Genomic DNA, 16,989 nt, shown 5'->3' with positions numbered 1-16,989 from the left:
TCCAGCGTCCATCTTGACATTAAATCCTCTCCCCTAGGAACTATAAACGCTTAGTGAAGTTATTATGCACTTGTGTATTGTAGTATGTCTCATACTACCAACATTTACCAATGATACATAAGCACCGGGGCCTGCTAATAGCTGAAAAAACCTTTAGCCAGAAGACAAAACAATTCTCCTAAAGTTTATTGTGGAATAATCTTTATTTCCAGACGTGTTCAGTTAAACAAGGCTGTAAAAGCAGGGTCTGCATGAGAGCAGGTACTGAAGCAGAGCTGCTACATATTGAACATTTTTCAATGAACCCATCTTTAATCTCATTAAGTGGAAACAGGGGGGAAAAAAAAACAATTATTAACACAAATAGGCAAGTGACACTATAAAATAGCAGCTCTGTCCATCTGTTCAGAGTCAAGTTCCTCAGTGGTTTTCAGTTTAGACAGATTCGTTCTTAGAAGCTTCGTCAAAGTTCTCAACCAGTTCTGTAGAGAGATTAACAGATACAGGACATCAGAAAGGGCTTTCTTTGGCTTTCAAAGAGTTTTGTCGGCTTGTAAAAACAGCAAGAAGTTAGAGTACAACATAAGTGTTTTGTAAGGAGAGAAGTCTATAGGAAAACACCTGAATAAGCGTATTAAAGTCTGTTTAATATCTGTATATGAAGTGTATTGCGTATAGCAGAATACGCTGATCATGTAAATGAACAGGGATATTCACATGGGTGTATATTTTCCATGTCCTAGTTTTGTGCTTCTTTGCGCATCAAAAATGTCAGAAGGAAGTAAGGCTACTTTCACACTGGCGCTTTTGCTGGATCCGGCAGGGATCAGCAGCTTCTATTACTGATAATACAACCGTCTGCATCTATTATCTTTAACATAGCCATGGATCAGTTTTCTATTGTGTCTAAGAAACCAGATCTGTCCCCATTGACTTGCATTGTGGAACTAGCGTCTTGCTCTGCGTCCCATGACAGAAAGAAAACCGCAGCTTGCGGTTTGCTCTCTGGTATTAGAACGCAACCAAATGGAACGGAATGCATTCTGGTACACCCCCATTCTGTTCAGTTCCGTTTGTCCCTATTGACAATGAATGGGGACAAAACGGAAGCATTTTCTCTGGTATCAAGATCCTCTGCTGGATCCCAATACCGGAAAAGAGAAACGCAAGTGTGAAAGTAGCCTAATACGCATCTAAATCCGGATGAATTACTGAAGCAATACTGATGACAATCCAGATGGCATGTTTTCTGGAGTTTATGCATATTCTGGAGTCAAGCACTGACAGATTTCAATACAATCTTGTTTTTGGTCCATGCCATTAGGTTTCAGATACAGCTCTGAAGATGGCCTCTTTCACAAGGCTATGTGAATGGGAAAATTGAATAAATAAATAAGTCAGGACTATGGGAGTGAAAAACAAACTAAAAAAGGAAAATCCCAGGGTCCTTAAGGGGTTAAAATCTAGACATGTCAGGAAAATTCTGAGTTCATATTTGGAATCAGAGCGCTCATTTTAGTATAAATCACGTTTTTTTTTCTCAGTAGCAAAATCATTGTTGCGAAGTGTTATTAGTCAGTGGAAATGTTTTTTTTTTTAAAAAGGGGTGTTCCACAGGATATGCCATAGGTTGGTTAGGTGGGATTATATTGAGAATCCCTCGCTTGCTCTCCGACGTTGCTGCCTCATCCAGGCGGAGAATAAATAGGGAGCTGGTTGTGTATTTGCACATCACTCTATTCACTTCTATGGAGATTATGGAAAACGTTGAGCAAGTGGCACAGCCGTCTCCATTCGTTGTCCACCTGATGTGGCAGCAGAAAGTATAGTAAGGGCTCCACGTACCTTCATGGTTTCTCTATTACAGATTTACACAAAATGGACCTGCATGATGACCAAGTGGAGTCTAATGCTTAGAAAGGCTTACCTGGAACTTCATCATCCTCCTCTTCCTCCCCAGTAGCAAGTGGTGCTTTTCCGTCCACAGCTAGAGGAAGCAGATTAATGTATGAAACAGAACGAGAACACAGTAATACAATTACATTTATTTCAGTTTTTCACAGCTCGGTCACACAGCTTATTATAGATTGACAACGACGGACGACGACACATGATGGCTACCAAATCTACAGTTTTTCAACCGGCAATTCAGTTACTGATGTTACAGCAGGAGGTTGCTTTAAATAGCTGCACTGTAGACAACACTTTGTGCCACCAAGGTGGTGTTTTCACGCAGCAGAGTATATTGACCATGACTAAATGATATGACCCTGCAGTCAGTGAATGTATTTACCCGGTATACTACAGGCCAATGTCAAACACACCGTGCTACAATAAGCTGAACAACGAGAGGTCTACTTACATTGTTTTGGCAAGGCCTCCGCAAGTCTCCGCAGGCTGGTGAGGCTATCTGCTCCAAGCTGGTTCAGGATGCTAGGTAACATCTCTGTGAGCTGCTTGGTCTCAGCATGACCTGTAATGGTGAAGGTGTTGGCAGCTAAGGAAGCCTGAACTTTAGGATTATTGAAGTGGATAACTGTTCCTTGGTTTGTAAACATGTTTACCTAGAAAGATAAACACAAGTGTAAATCAATTTAAAGGGGTTGTCCAAGTTATATTTATTGATGAACTATCCTCAGGAGTTCTATGGGGTGCCGGCTGGGTGTATTGCGGATCCGCAATGCACTACGGACGTGTGAATGGACCCTAAAGGGCATCTGTCAGCAGATTTGTACCCATGGGCCTGCATTGCCGAGAGAAATTAGGTTTTAATATACGCAAATGAGCCTCTTGGAGCAACAGAGGCATTGCCATTACACCTAGAGGCTCCGATCTCTCTGCAACTGCTGCGCCCTCTGCATTTTGATTGACAGGACCAGGCATGACTATTTTGTCACTGCCTGGCACCATCAAAGTGCTCCTGGATAAGAGAAAAAAACCATTTGAGTGGAGCTTAGCAGAAAAAGCCACCACGGGCAGACACATTTACAATGATTTACACCAGAAATAAGGCATCTACGCCAGCTGCTAGATGGTATGGGTTTCAGTTTCTGGCACACATGCTTACTCCAGTGAGGATTCTACCAGCACCAGTCTTTAGTAAATGAGCCCCAGTGTGTATTACAAGGGGGAAGATGGAGGAGAATTACAAGTCTACAAGTTCAGACTAAGGCTACATGCACATGACCGGTGTGTGTTGTGGTCCGCAAATTGCAGGTCTGTAAAACATGGATGGGACCACGGATGTGGTCCGCAATTTGCGGAACGGCACGGACAGCCATAAATATAATTGTCTATTCTTGTCCGCAAAATGGACAAGAATAGGACAGTAAAGAATAAAACTACAGCTTATTCAGTTTGCAATTAGGTCGATTCAGGTTTTTATTTGACTTGCGGCAATATTCATATCACATATGAATCCAATTCCTGCACCACCGTCAGCTATATGAAAGGGCCACGGAGGTCAGACGAGCGCTGTGGCCACTTCAGATTATACCAAGCACTGCACCTGTGTTGGGTACTGAAGCCCAATCCCATTGACTTGAATAGGGCTGAGCTGCACAAAGGCCATGCAACTGACATATGACATCACAGGTCGGGGAAGAGGCTGAAGGGGTGTTGGACCACCACTGATCCGATACTGATGACCTGTCCTGAGGATAGGTCATCAATATTTAACCCTGGAAACCCATTTAATATAACCTTGCGAAGGATGGAAAATTAATCACTCACTTCTTCAATGCCAGAGATGTTATTCACACCCAGCTTCTTCAGTGAGAACTGTAGTTTTTTGTCATCAGCAGTAGCTGTTCTGTGGACGACCTTCTTCTTTCTGCGGGCTGTTCCCTGAAGAGATTAAAAAAATTAAAATATTAACAGTGCAGACATTTACAGGACATATGCCTGTTACAAAGCAAAGCTGAATTTGTTACGTAAGCCTGGAATACAGAAAAAGCCGTCTATAACTACACCCTCCAAAAGGTTTAGTCACCTCAACAGTGCATCCGAAAACGGCCATATAAATGGATAATATAGACAAAGAACAGGCTCGGTGTGACGCACAATGCCATGAGGTGTACAGCTCATATGCCACAAGCATGTACATCTACAGATGTAAGACCGTGCAATACATGATCATCCAGATTTGTTAAAAATGTATACTGTACACAGCTTCTGGGTTATCAAAATCTACAATTACCGAGTGTAAAATATACTATATATAAAAATATATAGCACACAACCAACTTCATGCAACTTTGCAGCAAACGATGATTAGCAAAATTTGGACCAATATTCAAATTTGCGACTAAAAGCTGAGACCTCCAGCAAATAAAATCTAGCCAACAAAAACTTGGTGAGATGTAAGATCGTACATAGTGCAAGTCTACATTCAGTGCAGCATGGGTTAAAGAAATGCAAAAACGGCAAGAACACACCAGCCAACTTTTGCACGCAAGTAAGGGTTCACACTACTGTTATTTTTCCGTTCTTGTGATCCGTCAGAAGAACAGAAAGGAAAAAAAGGATCTTGTGCATCATTTATTTGCATCAGTTTGAGCCATTTCCGCCACAGATTCGTTATTTCAGACGGTGGGGGGCGTTTGCCCTCCAGGAATTTTTTTCCATTAAAAAAAAAAAATTTATCTCAGAAATGGCTCAAACAAAATGTACATATCTGATGTACAGGATCCCTTCTTTTTCTGACTGATCACAACTGAAAAATGACTGATGTGAACTCTAAGGGCCAGTTCACACAGGTTTTGGGCGTTGATTTTGGAGCGTTTCTGCCTCGAAATCAGCTCCAAAAACCACCTCAATACGGCCCCCCTATTCATTTCAATGGGAAGCAGCAGTGTAGAGTGTGGAAAAAAGAAGCGGCATGTTCTATCTTGGGGCAGAATCAGTGCTGAATCTCCCATTCAAGTGAATGGGATGCAGGAAAAAAAAAAAAACCTTGATGTAAGTCTGCGCGTTTGTGTGCAAATCAGTGTTAAACCTCAAACTAAAAATGCAGCTTTTGGTGAAGTGAATACCCATTGGTAAAAAAAGAACGCATGAAAAAAAAATGCACATTTATCACGCAGAAAATAATGTGACCCCATTCTTAGGCTTCGTCCACATTTTTGTGTCATTTTCGAGTGTGCGTCTGAAGGATCTGCGTTTGGTCCATGTGTCCATTTTTACCGTCCTTGTATCACCAGTAATCCATGGATGTAGCTCTGCTAAAAATTAATTTCCAGAGAATCTCCTATCAGTCTTCAGTGAAAAACAGGATGCAACACGGATGCCATCAGTGTTGTGTCCGATTCTCATGGACAGGTTTGGTTCGCATCAAGTACATGTCTTAGCGATTTTTTTTTTCCCAGACCCACGGGCAGAAAAGAAAAAAAAAAGAAAAAATCAAGAACAAATGTGGATAAGGCCTAAGGGCTCTCACCCTAGTTATCGTAGCTATCTCTGATCTATGTCACTACAACTGTAGTAATACTGCAGATTTAGGATCTCTCCTTATCTCCTCATGTATTACTGAAAGGAGATACCGCGATGCTAGGGAGGCTCATTCCCGTCGCGGCCTGCTATTGGCGGCTCCCCCCCACCAAGCCGCCAGCAGCGCGTTTCTGATGCCTTTCTTCCTGAAGGCAGATGCCGCAAAAGTACTGAAAACTTTGTTTTATCCCCTGCCCGGCGTGCTTCTCTAGTCATGCTTGAAGTCAAGGGGGCAGCGGCCTCCTTGCTTCAAGTCACGGTAACCACGCCCCCTTCGCTGTGACTGACAGCCGGCTGTTCGGCAAAGGAAGCTGAATTCTCTGCGTAAGCGCTGTCAGTCACAGCGAAGGGGGCGCAGTTACCGTGACTTGAAGCAAGGAGGCCGCTGCCCCCTTGACTTCAAGCATGACTAGAGAAGCACGCCGGGCAGGGGATAAAACAAAGTTTTCAGTACTTTTGCGGCATCTGCCTTCAGGAAGAAAGGAATCATCAGAAACGCGCTGCTGGCGGCTTGGGATGGTTTGGGGAGGCGATAGGTTCCCTTTATACGGGACAATATTACAGCAGATTGTCGGGAAGGAAGCTGGACGGAGGAGACCAGTGCATTTACATGCAGCAATCTCCTCCAGAGTATGGGGAGGAGTGATCGCTAATGCCTTTGCTCTCCCCCCATATGCTGGTTGTGTTCACACAGCATGATCTGCTGCCGGTAAACCATTACTTTCGTTCATCGGCTAATCGGTGGTACATGTACACCGGCCGATCATTGCTAATGAGCGTTACTATGATAAATGACCACAATAGTGTTCAAACGGGTGCAAAGAGAACTGGCTTAGCCGCCCACAGCAACCAATCAGATTCCACTTTTTATTTTCCAAAGGAGCTGCCAAAAATGAAAGGTGGAATCTGATTGGTTGCCATGGACAACTAAGCCAGTTCTACTTTACACCCGTTAGATAAATGACCCCATATCTATGCGATTCTCGGCCCATGTAAAGGATATCTAGCACTGTGAATGCTGTGGACAGAATACATGTGTATTCTCATCAGGAGTAGTTCACCGCAGGTCAGTTCTGTAAACGGTTGACCACAGTAAAGCCCAGCTCTGCCGCAGGCTCAGGTCTCACTTTAAAATCTTAGTTTGGTTAAATTACAATTATTACTTTACAACAAAAACCCAAATGACCAAAGCAGAGCGCTGATCATGTGAGAATCGCCACCTAGAGTACAGCCCCCCCCCACGGCATGGTGGCCAGTGACAGCTGTGGACATCAGGGAAGTCCTGTGGCCTGCAGCTGTCTCCATGCAGCATTGGCCTAGAGCAAAACATCATGACACTCAAAGGGAACACTTGTAACAACCACCCAAGTAGTTGTGCTAGAAAAAAGCATGCTAGAACTGAACATCGCAGGGGCCTGCCCCGATACCTACAGTTTCCAGCTTTTACAAGAGAGGGGGCTGCATTATCCGAATACATTAAAGCAGGAGTGTCCAACATTTTCACCAAGGGCCACATCAGCATTATGGTTGCCTTCAAAGGGCCAGCTTCCAGAACTCAGGCACCAGAGTCTGCAGCGCAGCCCTATGTAAACACTACAGATAATGTAGCAGATGTCACCTGCAGTCCTATGTAACATCACAGATAACAAAGTGATAACAGTACAGATTTGATGTTGGGTGCAGTCCTATGAAGCTAAACCATTCATATTACTGGGGAAGACGGGTGTACCTGTACTTATCTAGACTCCAGACCATGTCGTCAGAGATATACCGGGCAGAGGCTGCAGGCAGCTCCCATGCTTCGCTCATCTTGCCTCTGAGGATGGCGTAACACAGCGTCTTTCCACGATACTGTGACATCATGAGCAACTGGTGCCAGCACAGCCCTGACACCTAAAGGGACAGCCACCGGGTATAGTAAATCCCTATTCCCAGCGGCGGTTCTCTGTCTTTCAACAACCTCACGCAGACCACATAACATGGCGGACCTTGAATTTGACACGTGCATTAAAATGTCTCTGTGCTTAAACTTTTGTGTCATCCCAACATCAAAGGTTGTAATGAGGAGTCTGAGGGCAGACATCCTCATCAATTGCTAAAATGAGGAGACGAGAGTGCGGACACAGAGCGCCCTCTCTCCTTGCTGCAGGAGATGGACTCATAGACCTTCTATTGAGCTCATCTTCAGCAACGAGTAGAGCACTCACACCAATCAAACCCTTTGATACAATGCTATGACATATCATACGTTTCTAGGAAGTACAGGGACACTTTAGTAGCGTTTGCCACCAAAGACCAATAATTCTCTGATCATCCTGGACATCTGGAAAATGTTGTGTTTGTACATAAGAGGCCTAAATGCGTATAGTCATCTCTTCTCTCCAAGTATTCCAGAAGTGGCAGCGGGAGATGCAAGGCTCTCACTTTGAGGGATGAGAAGCCACTTAAATGTTTATATTTTGATATAATTTATGTAAAACAATTACCTTTCCACCAATGCGGACTTGTGCTTGAAGCTTTGCTAACTTTTCTTGATTCATGATACTTTCTTTCATCTGAAAAAGAAAACAAGACAAGATACGATGATTCCAGAACTGTTAGTGTTCCAGATGCGAGTGAACTGACCAATGTATAAGAGAAAGACTAAGACAGTAACCCCTTGAGAAAGCTGACGGCGAAACGTGTGTCGGGGCGTAGTGGTGGTTTGACCTAAGGCTGGACACAATTCTTTGGTTAGTACTATAGATATCTGCATATATACTTTGTATTATACTGCGTCGCTTATTTTGTACATGTTATTTGAGCTGTACCATTTATAGTCATACCATTAGGCTGTGTGTATATAATACTTATTTATGTACCTCCCTAAAAATACTTTTTGCACTTGCACTTTATTGCATTTATCCTGCCATGTGGTCACCACCACTATGTTGGTGTTTTTAACATTTTTAATTTGTGTATGCCAGTGGTGCCCAACCATTTTTCGTCTGGGGGCCGCACTAGACATGGTATAAATTTTGCAGGCCAGAACCAGGTAGCTTTGCCAGAAAGAAATGCAAACACTGTGAGGGGGCACATGTGAGCATTACTAAAATACATAAAACGTAGGCCTTCAAATCTGCGTTTGGAGCCTCTGCTGGAGATTGTCGAAAAACCAGACAAAAAAGCCTTGTATGTCCGGTAAAAAGACAAATCCCGAACGGAAACTGAACAGATCCCATCATAGTCGGTGGAGTCTGTTCAGCTTCTTCCCTGTGAGGTGACAAGAGGGGGGAGCAGGGTCACTAGTGGGGTGACAGGAGGAGGGGGGAGCAGGGTCACTAGTGGGGTGACAGGAGGAGGGGGGGAGCAGGGTCACTAGTGGGGTGACAGGAGGAGGGGGGAGTAGGGTCAATGGGGACCAGTCACATGAGTCCGCAGCTCCTTAGCTCTCCAGCGCCCCTGTCATGTTTCCCAGGGTCCTCGGGCAGCGCGCCCCGCTCTCCTTACAACAGCCACCCCCGGAGTCGGCCCCTCCTCCTTCCAGTTCCCGCCGGCTTCCCCTGCGGCAGGACCTGTATAGCTCTGGCGCCCGCCTATACCAACCAATAACAAAGCTCCTTGCATAAGGAGCTTTGCTATTGGCCATTTCAGGCACATGCAGCATCGTGCGCTGATGAATGTGGGGGGAAAAGTCTAAGGCTACTTTCACACTTGCGTTCAGGGCTCCGCTTGTGAGTTCCGTTTGAAGGCTCTCACAAGCGGCCCCGAACGCATCCGTCCAACCCTAATGCATTCTGAGTGGATGCGGATCTGCTCAGAATGCATCAGTCTGGCAGCGTTTGGCCTCCGTTCCTCTCAGCAGGCGGACACCTGAACGCTGCTTGCAACGTTCAGGAGTCCGCCTGGCCGTGCGGAGGCAAACGGATCCGTCCAGACTTACAATGTAAGTCAATGGGGGCGGATCCGTTTGAATTTGACACTATATGGCTCAATTTTCAAACGGATCCGTCCCCCATTGACTTACAATGTAAAGTCTGGACGGATCCGTCTGAAGCTACTTTCACACTTAGAATTTTTTCTACAATATAATGCAGACGGATCTGTTCTGAACGGATCCATCGTCTGCATTATGAGTGGATCCGTCTGGGCAGACCCCAGACGGATCCGCTCTCTACGCAAGTGTGAAAGTAGCCTAAGGCGTATTAGTACACCTTAGACTTTTTCCAGGGAGTCGCACGGGCCGCATGACACAGCTTCGCGGGCCGTCGGTTGGACTTCGCTGGTGTATGCTAATCATGTTTAATAAAAATTTGATACTATAACCATAATAGATGTGCGATTAGCTTGTTATTTATTATTGTACCACATATACAGTCCTGATCAAAAGTTTAAGACCACTTGAAAAAAAATGGCAAAAAAAATCCTATTTAGCATGGCTGGATCTTAAGGTTCCAAGTAGAGCGTCAACGTGCAACAAGAAATGGGAGTGAGACAAAACATTTTTAGAGCATTCATTTTAATGAAAACAAATAAACTGAAACAGGCAGTTTTTCAGCTGATCAAAATTTTAGGACCACATGCCTTTAAAAGGCTGAATTTGTGCAAAGATTTGGATTCATTGTCGTCTTCTGTCAGGTAGTCACACGTTGTGATGGCAAAGGCAAAACACACACTCCTTTTTTAACGTGGTCGGGTTGTTGAACTGCATAAGCAGGGTCTCTCACAGCGCGCCATCGCTGCTGAGGTGGGACGCAGTAAGACAGTCATTTGGAATTTCTTAAATGATCCTGAGGGTTATGGAACAAAAAAGTGAAGTGGAAGACCCCAAAGAAATTCACCAGCACTGAGCCGGAGGATCCAATTGGCTGTCCGTCAAGACACTGGACGATCCTCGAACCAAATTAAGGCCCTTACTGGTGCTAACTGCAGCCCCATAACCATCCGACGGCATCTGAGACTGAAGGGCTTCAAAAACAAAAAACGTCTTCAAAGACCTCGTCTCCTTGAACGCCACAGAACTGCTCATTTGGACTTTGCAAGAGAGCACCAAACATGGGACATTCAAAGGTGGAAGAAAGTTTTATTCTCTGATGAGAAAAAATGTAACCTTGATGGTCCTGATGGTTTCCAACGTTACTGGCATGACAAGCAGATCCCACCTGAGATGTTTTCTACGCGCCACAGTGGAGGGGGCGCCATAATGGTCTGGGGTGCTTTTTCCCTTCAGTGGAACAATGGAGCTTCAGGAAGTGCAGGGGCGTCCAACGGCCGCTGGCTATGTCCAGATGTAGCAGAGAGCATTCCTCATGACTGAGGGCCCTCGTCTGTGTGGCAACGCTACAGTACACAATGCCCGCAGGACAAGGGATTTCTTCTAGGAGAATAACATCACTCTTTTGGCCCATCCTGCGTGTTCTCCTGATCTAAAGCCAATTGAGAACCTTTGGGGATGGATGGCAAGGGAAGTTTACAAAAATGGACAACAGTTCCAGACAGTAGATGGCCTTCGTGCGGCCGTCTTCACCACTTGGAGAAATGTTCCCACTCACCTCATGGAAACGCTTGCATAAAGCATGCCGAAATTTTTTTTTCCAAGTTAAAAACAATAACGGCGGAGCTACTCATTACTGAGTTCATGTTTGGAAGTTGGATTTCTGTTTTTTGGGGGGAAGGGGGGGGGGGGGTAGTTTTTTTTTGGGAGGTGTGGTCCTAAACTTTTGATCAGCTGAAAAACAGCCCTGTTTCAGTTTATTTGTTGTTTTCATTAAATTGAATGCTCAAAAAATGTTTTGTCTCACTCCCATTTCTTCTTGTTGCATGCTGAAGCTCTACTTGGAACCTTGTTAAGATCCAGCCATGCTAAATATGATTTTTTTTCTATTTTTCAAGTGGTCTTAAACTTTTGATCAGGACTGTACTTCTATTAGTGTTCTGTTCTATGGTGCATATGGGCTGATTATAGTTGGGGATACAGGTTTGGGGTTTATAAGACAGTAATTAAGTCTTCTCCACACACTAGTCCTCTAGTGCAAGACTACAGCAATTTTGTCTTTCTTGGCCAACAGTCACTCCTTCAGCTTTCGAGCATGTGGAGTACGGGTCCATAGAAAGTATATGTGGGATCTGTACTCCACATTCTCATGTGCTTAGAGCCAAAACACACACATCACAATGGATCCCAATCATTTCTCTGCGAGAACTGGTCAGGCTGGTGGGTTAGGCTCCACATACATTACATTGAAGCCTACCATCCAATATATATTTATATGTCCAATGGTAGCCTGTGCCTGATGCCATACATTGGTATCCGTCACCTACAGGGTAAAGATATATTGCACAATACGTCAAACACGCGCCTCTGGGGAAAAGTGATATGTGAACAAAGACTTCACATGAGCAGGTTATGTGATTGCTGCATTTCCTGCTCCTCTGATATCAGCAATGGCGGACGATGCTGGCAGTTCCTGTACTTCCATCAGGTCATGTGTATGGTATAGACCTGAGGTCTGGGACATGTGGTCCCATCATGTGGGGCGCTTCCCAGACTGAATAAACTAGACCATCAGTCAGTAGATGAAAGGAGGTTCTGCCAGTGCCCATACATTCCTATGGCAGGAGCTAGCAAGGTAAAGGCGACTAATGCCCATGGGCATCCATCACCAATGGTCACTGATAACTGGTCAATTAAGTCACCAGCCTGGCACACAGAAGAGCTGACCCTGCAACCTGCCCATCCCCCGGTGCAGGCCTGGTACCAGGGGCCCCTGCCCACCCCCCGTGCTACAGGCCTGCCACCATAACACCCGCACAGGAGTACCCATTATTACTGGCGCACCAGGATAGTCCCCAGAGCTGGTGGTACTACAAGGTCCAGCATGACAGCCCCAGTGACATGAAGCAGCGCTCTGCCCATATCCCCCAGCCCAAGAGCAGCATACCCTGACCCGACCAGGCCCAGCACGGCCCGAGCATCGCCCCTCACCTTCTGCAGCCGGCAGGCGGGTGTGTGTGGGGAGCACTGCGGGTTTAAAGGCCTCCAGAGAGCGGCGGCACCGGGCACGCACACACGCGGGGAGCAAGACGGAAGCCAAGAGGAAGAACCGGAAGTGAGGCGCGCCCCACGTGACCGGCGGCGCCTAGCCTGCTCCGTGAGACAGGAGAAGCGTCCTCCTGGTGACGGGCGGAGCGGACATGTGCCGGGAGCAGGCGGCTGTCATAGCAGTATACTGTACTGGGGAGGGAATGCGACCAATCAGATTCCTGCTCTTATTCTTAAGCGGCCTCTTGGAAATGAGAGCAGTGATCTGATTGGTTGCCTACCTCCCTGTGTCTGAGATGTGCACAAGTTGGGAGTTTTCATGTAAGGCGCTGTTCACACTTGCGGATGTCAGTGTATGCGCTGGGAAAGTTACTGTCTCATGCACCAAATATAGGGCCTCCTTAACCACATCGTCCTCTTGGCATAACCCTTTTTTCTGCTGTACAGGAAAGAGTAGTCTGCTGTACATAGGCATACGATAAAAACATCCACGACAGCCATTTTCTACAGCGTGGCCCTATGGGTGACACGCAACTGATGTATCGCTCAGAGTGTGAACAGCGCCTAACACTGACCTCTGTTACAGAGGAGGAGATGGAATGAGACGTCTTCATAGACGGGTCCAACCTGTGAGAACAGGGTCCTACTGGCAGGTTCTTCTTCCAGGTGCACACGTGGTTGGTACGTGCCTACCCAGAGAACTGCAACCAACGAGTGCCAATATACCCTACTGTACCTATATACATCTAATGCAGTGGTGGCGAACCTATGGCACTGGTGCCAGAGGCGGCACTCGGAGCCCTCTCTGTGGGCACCCGCACTCTGGAAAAAGTCTATGGTGTACCAATATACCTTAGACCTTTCTTGCCATTCATCAGCGCAGGGCGCACTGAATGTAGGCAGGCTGATATAGCTAAATGATAAAGTACATGGAAGATATACTATATTGGACTGTAGTATTCAGGATAAACTGCCATGTTGGCACTTTGTGATACACTCAGTCTCTAAAAGGTTCGCCATCACTGATTAATGCTACAAATACACCACAGGGCACCCATCCCAGTTATCCAGGGCCCGATCAGTGTGGAAGTGGTACCTTGGAACCGAACCCCAGTTCGGGAAATTGATTTTTACAGTACAAATTGATTTATGAAGTTATTATGTGAAGTCTCGTGAGACAATAACTTCGGCTCATCGGAGCCAATACATTCTAATACTGTATAGAGCTCCTGCTCCGTACAGTATTAGGCCTCTTTCACACAACCATTCCCCCCCCCCCCCCCGTCCCCGTCCCCGTTTATGGGCCGTTTTTTGAGTTCCGTATACGGAACCATTCATTTCAATGGTTCTGCAAAAAAAAAAAAAAAAGGAATGTACTCCGTGTGCATTCCGTTTTTCCGTATCGTTGAAAGCTAGAACATGTCCTATTATTACCCGCAAATCACGTTCCGTGCCTCCATTCAAGTCAATGGCTCCGCAAAAAAAACAGAACACATACGAAAATGCATCTGTATGTCTTCCGTATTCGTTCCGCTTTTGCGGAACCATCTATTGAAAATGTTATGTCCAGCCCAATTTTTTCTATGTAATTACTGTATACTGTATATGCCATACGGAAAAACTGGACGGAAACGGAAACACAACGGAAACAAAAAACGGAACAACAGATCCGTGAAAAACGGACTGCAAAACACTGAAAAAGCCATACGGTCGTGTGAAAGAGGCCTTAGAACAAAGTTTTATGGGAATTGACTTTGAAAATTTTGATTCGATTTCAATACCATAAAAAAGTATTGCGATACTCGATACCATTCGATACTACGCAGAAAAAAATAATAGAAAAAAAATGCAAAAAAACCCACGTGCATTTTATGGAACAGTCCTGTCCTTTTTTTTGGGGGGACAAGGTGACAAAAAAATGGCAAATTGCGTGTTTCCACCTCATCACCACGACGGCTACAAGTAGATTGACCCCTGACCTCTGTAGGGGCAGGAACAGAGAGAGGGTTTAAATCCCCCCCCCCCCCCTCCCACCACCAGCACCAGTGTTTTCCTGTCCCTACAGAGGACAGGGGCAGAGAGAATCTCCCTGTGGGGAGATGAAGTTGAAGACGGTAACTTCCTTACACCTTACCTGGTGTTCCCCCTGCCCTCCTCGTACTAATGCTGGGCAGGGGTGAAGGAGGGAGGCCTCGCTCCATTATAATATGTGAGCCTGCTCCCGGGTCGCGATCTCCCGCCGGGCCTGCTTGGCTATCGCCGGGTGCGCACCTAAGCGCTTCAGGAAAGCGGCAGACGTCACTTCCGGATGGACGAGGGAAGTGACGTCATTTAGTAAGCGTCTCCTATTCAAATTTTCGGCGCCAGCAAGTGGCGAACGTCTCAGTGTACCGGCGTACATCGGAGTCAGCGTGCAGTCATGTCGACTGAACTCCGCTCCCCTGGAGACCCTTCTGTGCCGCCTGCAGTAAGTTCCCCTGTGGGGAAGCGCTTTTTTCGCCCTGTTACTTGTTCCTAGACACTGTACCAGGTTGCTTGTTCCTCCTCCTCCACATCTCTGGCTTGGGGCTTCTGACTGTTTTAGCTCCATGTATACTTAACATGGCTAATGGGGGTTATTCTTCCCAGGTCGCTAAGGAGGCCCAGAAAAAAATCTGAAAACAGTCTAAGTGTGTGTCCTGCCTCAAACGGCTTCCGGACGACTACCGCAAAAAACTTTGCAAGGACTGCATCTCTAGCGTTATCGCTGAAGAACAGCCTTCCTTCTTTAATGAATTGAGGTCCATGATCCATGAGGAAGTGAAAACCTCCTTATCCCAGATGCCTTTACCCAGGGATGCACCTCCACCTAAAAAGCGTAGGGGTCCATCTCCTTCCTTATCAGACCCGGAGATGATAGAGGAAGATGCCTCATCATCTAGAGCCTGGGAGGACGAGGCGGTCTCCTCTGATATTGATACTTCAGAATCAGATCGAAGATTTTGCTTTTCATTGGATGAGATGCCAGACCTTCTAAAGGCGGTCCGGGCCACTATGGGGGTCGAAGAAACCCCTAGAGCCCACTCAGTCCAGGATGAGATGTTTGGGAGACTCAGGGTTAAAAAGACCCGGGTGTTCCCAATTAATGAGAACATACGAGATATGGTGCTTGACGAGTGGTCCAACCCAGAGAAGAGGTTGGGGGTGTCCAGGTCCTTTAAGAACCGGATGTTGTTTGACACTAGTGAAGTGAAAATTTTCAGTGAAACACCAAAAGTTGACATTCAGGTCGCAAAGGTCAATAAAAAGACTGCCTTGCCCTTCGAAGACACTTCTCAGCTGCGTGATCCCATGGATAGGAAGGCAGATAGCCTCTTAAAAAAATAGTGGGAAGCGGCGATGTTTAATTTAAAAACAAACATCGCAGCTACCTCAGTTGCAAGATCCATGAGGCTGTGGCTAGAGGAGCTGGAATCTCACATCAGAGATAATACTCCCAGGGATGAGATCTTAAAGGGGTTGTCCGGGTTCAGAGCTGAACCCGGACATACCCTTATTTTCACCCCGGCAGCCCTCCTGAGCCTGGCATCGGAGCATCTCATGCTCCGATGCGCTCCCGTGCCCTGCACTAGATCGCGCAGGGCACAGGCTCTTGTGTTTACAATAACACACTGCCGGGCGGTAACTTCCGCCCAGCAGTGTGTTCGGTGACGTCACCGGCTCTGAGGGGCGGGCTTTAGCTCTGCCCTAGCCGTTTTACTGGCTAGGGCAGAGCCAAATCCCGCCCATCAGTGCCGGTGACGTCACCGGGGTTCCTGTCAGCCCCATAGAGAGCCCCGGTACGTCACCGGAACTCAGAAAATGCCTTTGCCCTGCGCGATTTAGCGCAGGGCAAAGGAGAGTATCGGAGCATGAACTGCTCCGATGCTCATGTCAGGGGGGCTGCCAGGGGGAAAATGGAGGTATGTCCAGGTTCAGCTCTGAACCTGGACAACCCCTTTAAGGTCCCTCCCCCTATTGAAATCCGCCACATACCTTCCTTCCACCAGACAAGGTCAGAAACCTTCAATTAAAGGTTCGACGATTCCAGAACAGGAGGTCTTGTCCCATAAGGGAAGCTATGAGTCTCCTGGGTCTTCTCTCGTCCTGCATCGCGTCTGTCCCATGGAGCCAGTCCCACTTCTGATCCCTCCAGTTGTGGATCCTCAGAACTTGGAACAAACAGCAGTCCTCCTTGGATCACAAAATTCTGATCCCTCTAGCAGTAAAGACCTCCCTAAATTGGTGGAAAAGCACAAGCAATCTGTCCTTGGGAGTTGCCTGGGAGAAGGCTCCCTACATTCAAGTGCTTACGTATGCAAGCGAAAAAGGATGGGGAGCGAAAGTGGGAGATCATTTGTTCTAAGGTTCCTGGATTCCAACAATCCGCTCTCAGTCCTCCAATTTCAGACAGCTGGAAGCAGTCTGGAAAGCCCTGAAAGCTGCAGAGATCCTTCTGGTGG

General features: G+C 46.5%; 1 protein-coding gene across 1 annotated transcript; it reads right to left on the bottom strand.

Moving 5' to 3' along the window:
- Positions 1-184: 184 nt before the first annotated feature.
- BTF3 (basic transcription factor 3) lies at positions 185-12,603 on the bottom strand. Its single transcript, XM_044291811.1, has 6 exons — positions 12,452-12,603; positions 7,974-8,042; positions 3,733-3,846; positions 2,363-2,564; positions 1,928-1,987; positions 185-482 (listed from the first exon to the last, which is right to left on the bottom strand). The coding sequence occupies exons 2-6, from the start codon at positions 8,040-8,042 to the stop codon at positions 436-438; spliced, it is 492 nt and encodes a 163-aa protein (XP_044147746.1). The 5' UTR covers positions 12,452-12,603; the 3' UTR covers positions 185-435.
- Between the last annotated feature and the right edge of the window lie 4,386 nt (positions 12,604-16,989).

Source organism: Bufo gargarizans, chromosome 1 (genome assembly GCF_014858855.1).
Source record: "Bufo gargarizans isolate SCDJY-AF-19 chromosome 1, ASM1485885v1, whole genome shotgun sequence".
Classification (NCBI taxonomy): Eukaryota; Metazoa; Chordata; class Amphibia; order Anura; family Bufonidae; genus Bufo; species Bufo gargarizans.
This window is presented reverse-complemented; position numbering and strand designations above follow the sequence as displayed.

Coding starts and splice junctions, on each gene's coding strand:
- BTF3 (XM_044291811.1), bottom strand. CDS start 8,042: ATGAAAGAAAGTATCATGAATCAAGAAAAGTTAGCAAAGCTTCAAGCA. Junction 3,847..7,973: donor AAGTCCGCATTGGTGGAAAG/GTAATTGTTTTA, acceptor TAATCTCTTCAG/GGAACAGCCCGCAGAAAGAA. Junction 1,988..2,362: donor GGAGGCCTTGCCAAAACAAT/GTAAGTAGACCT, acceptor TGCTTCCTCTAG/CTGTGGACGGAAAAGCACCA.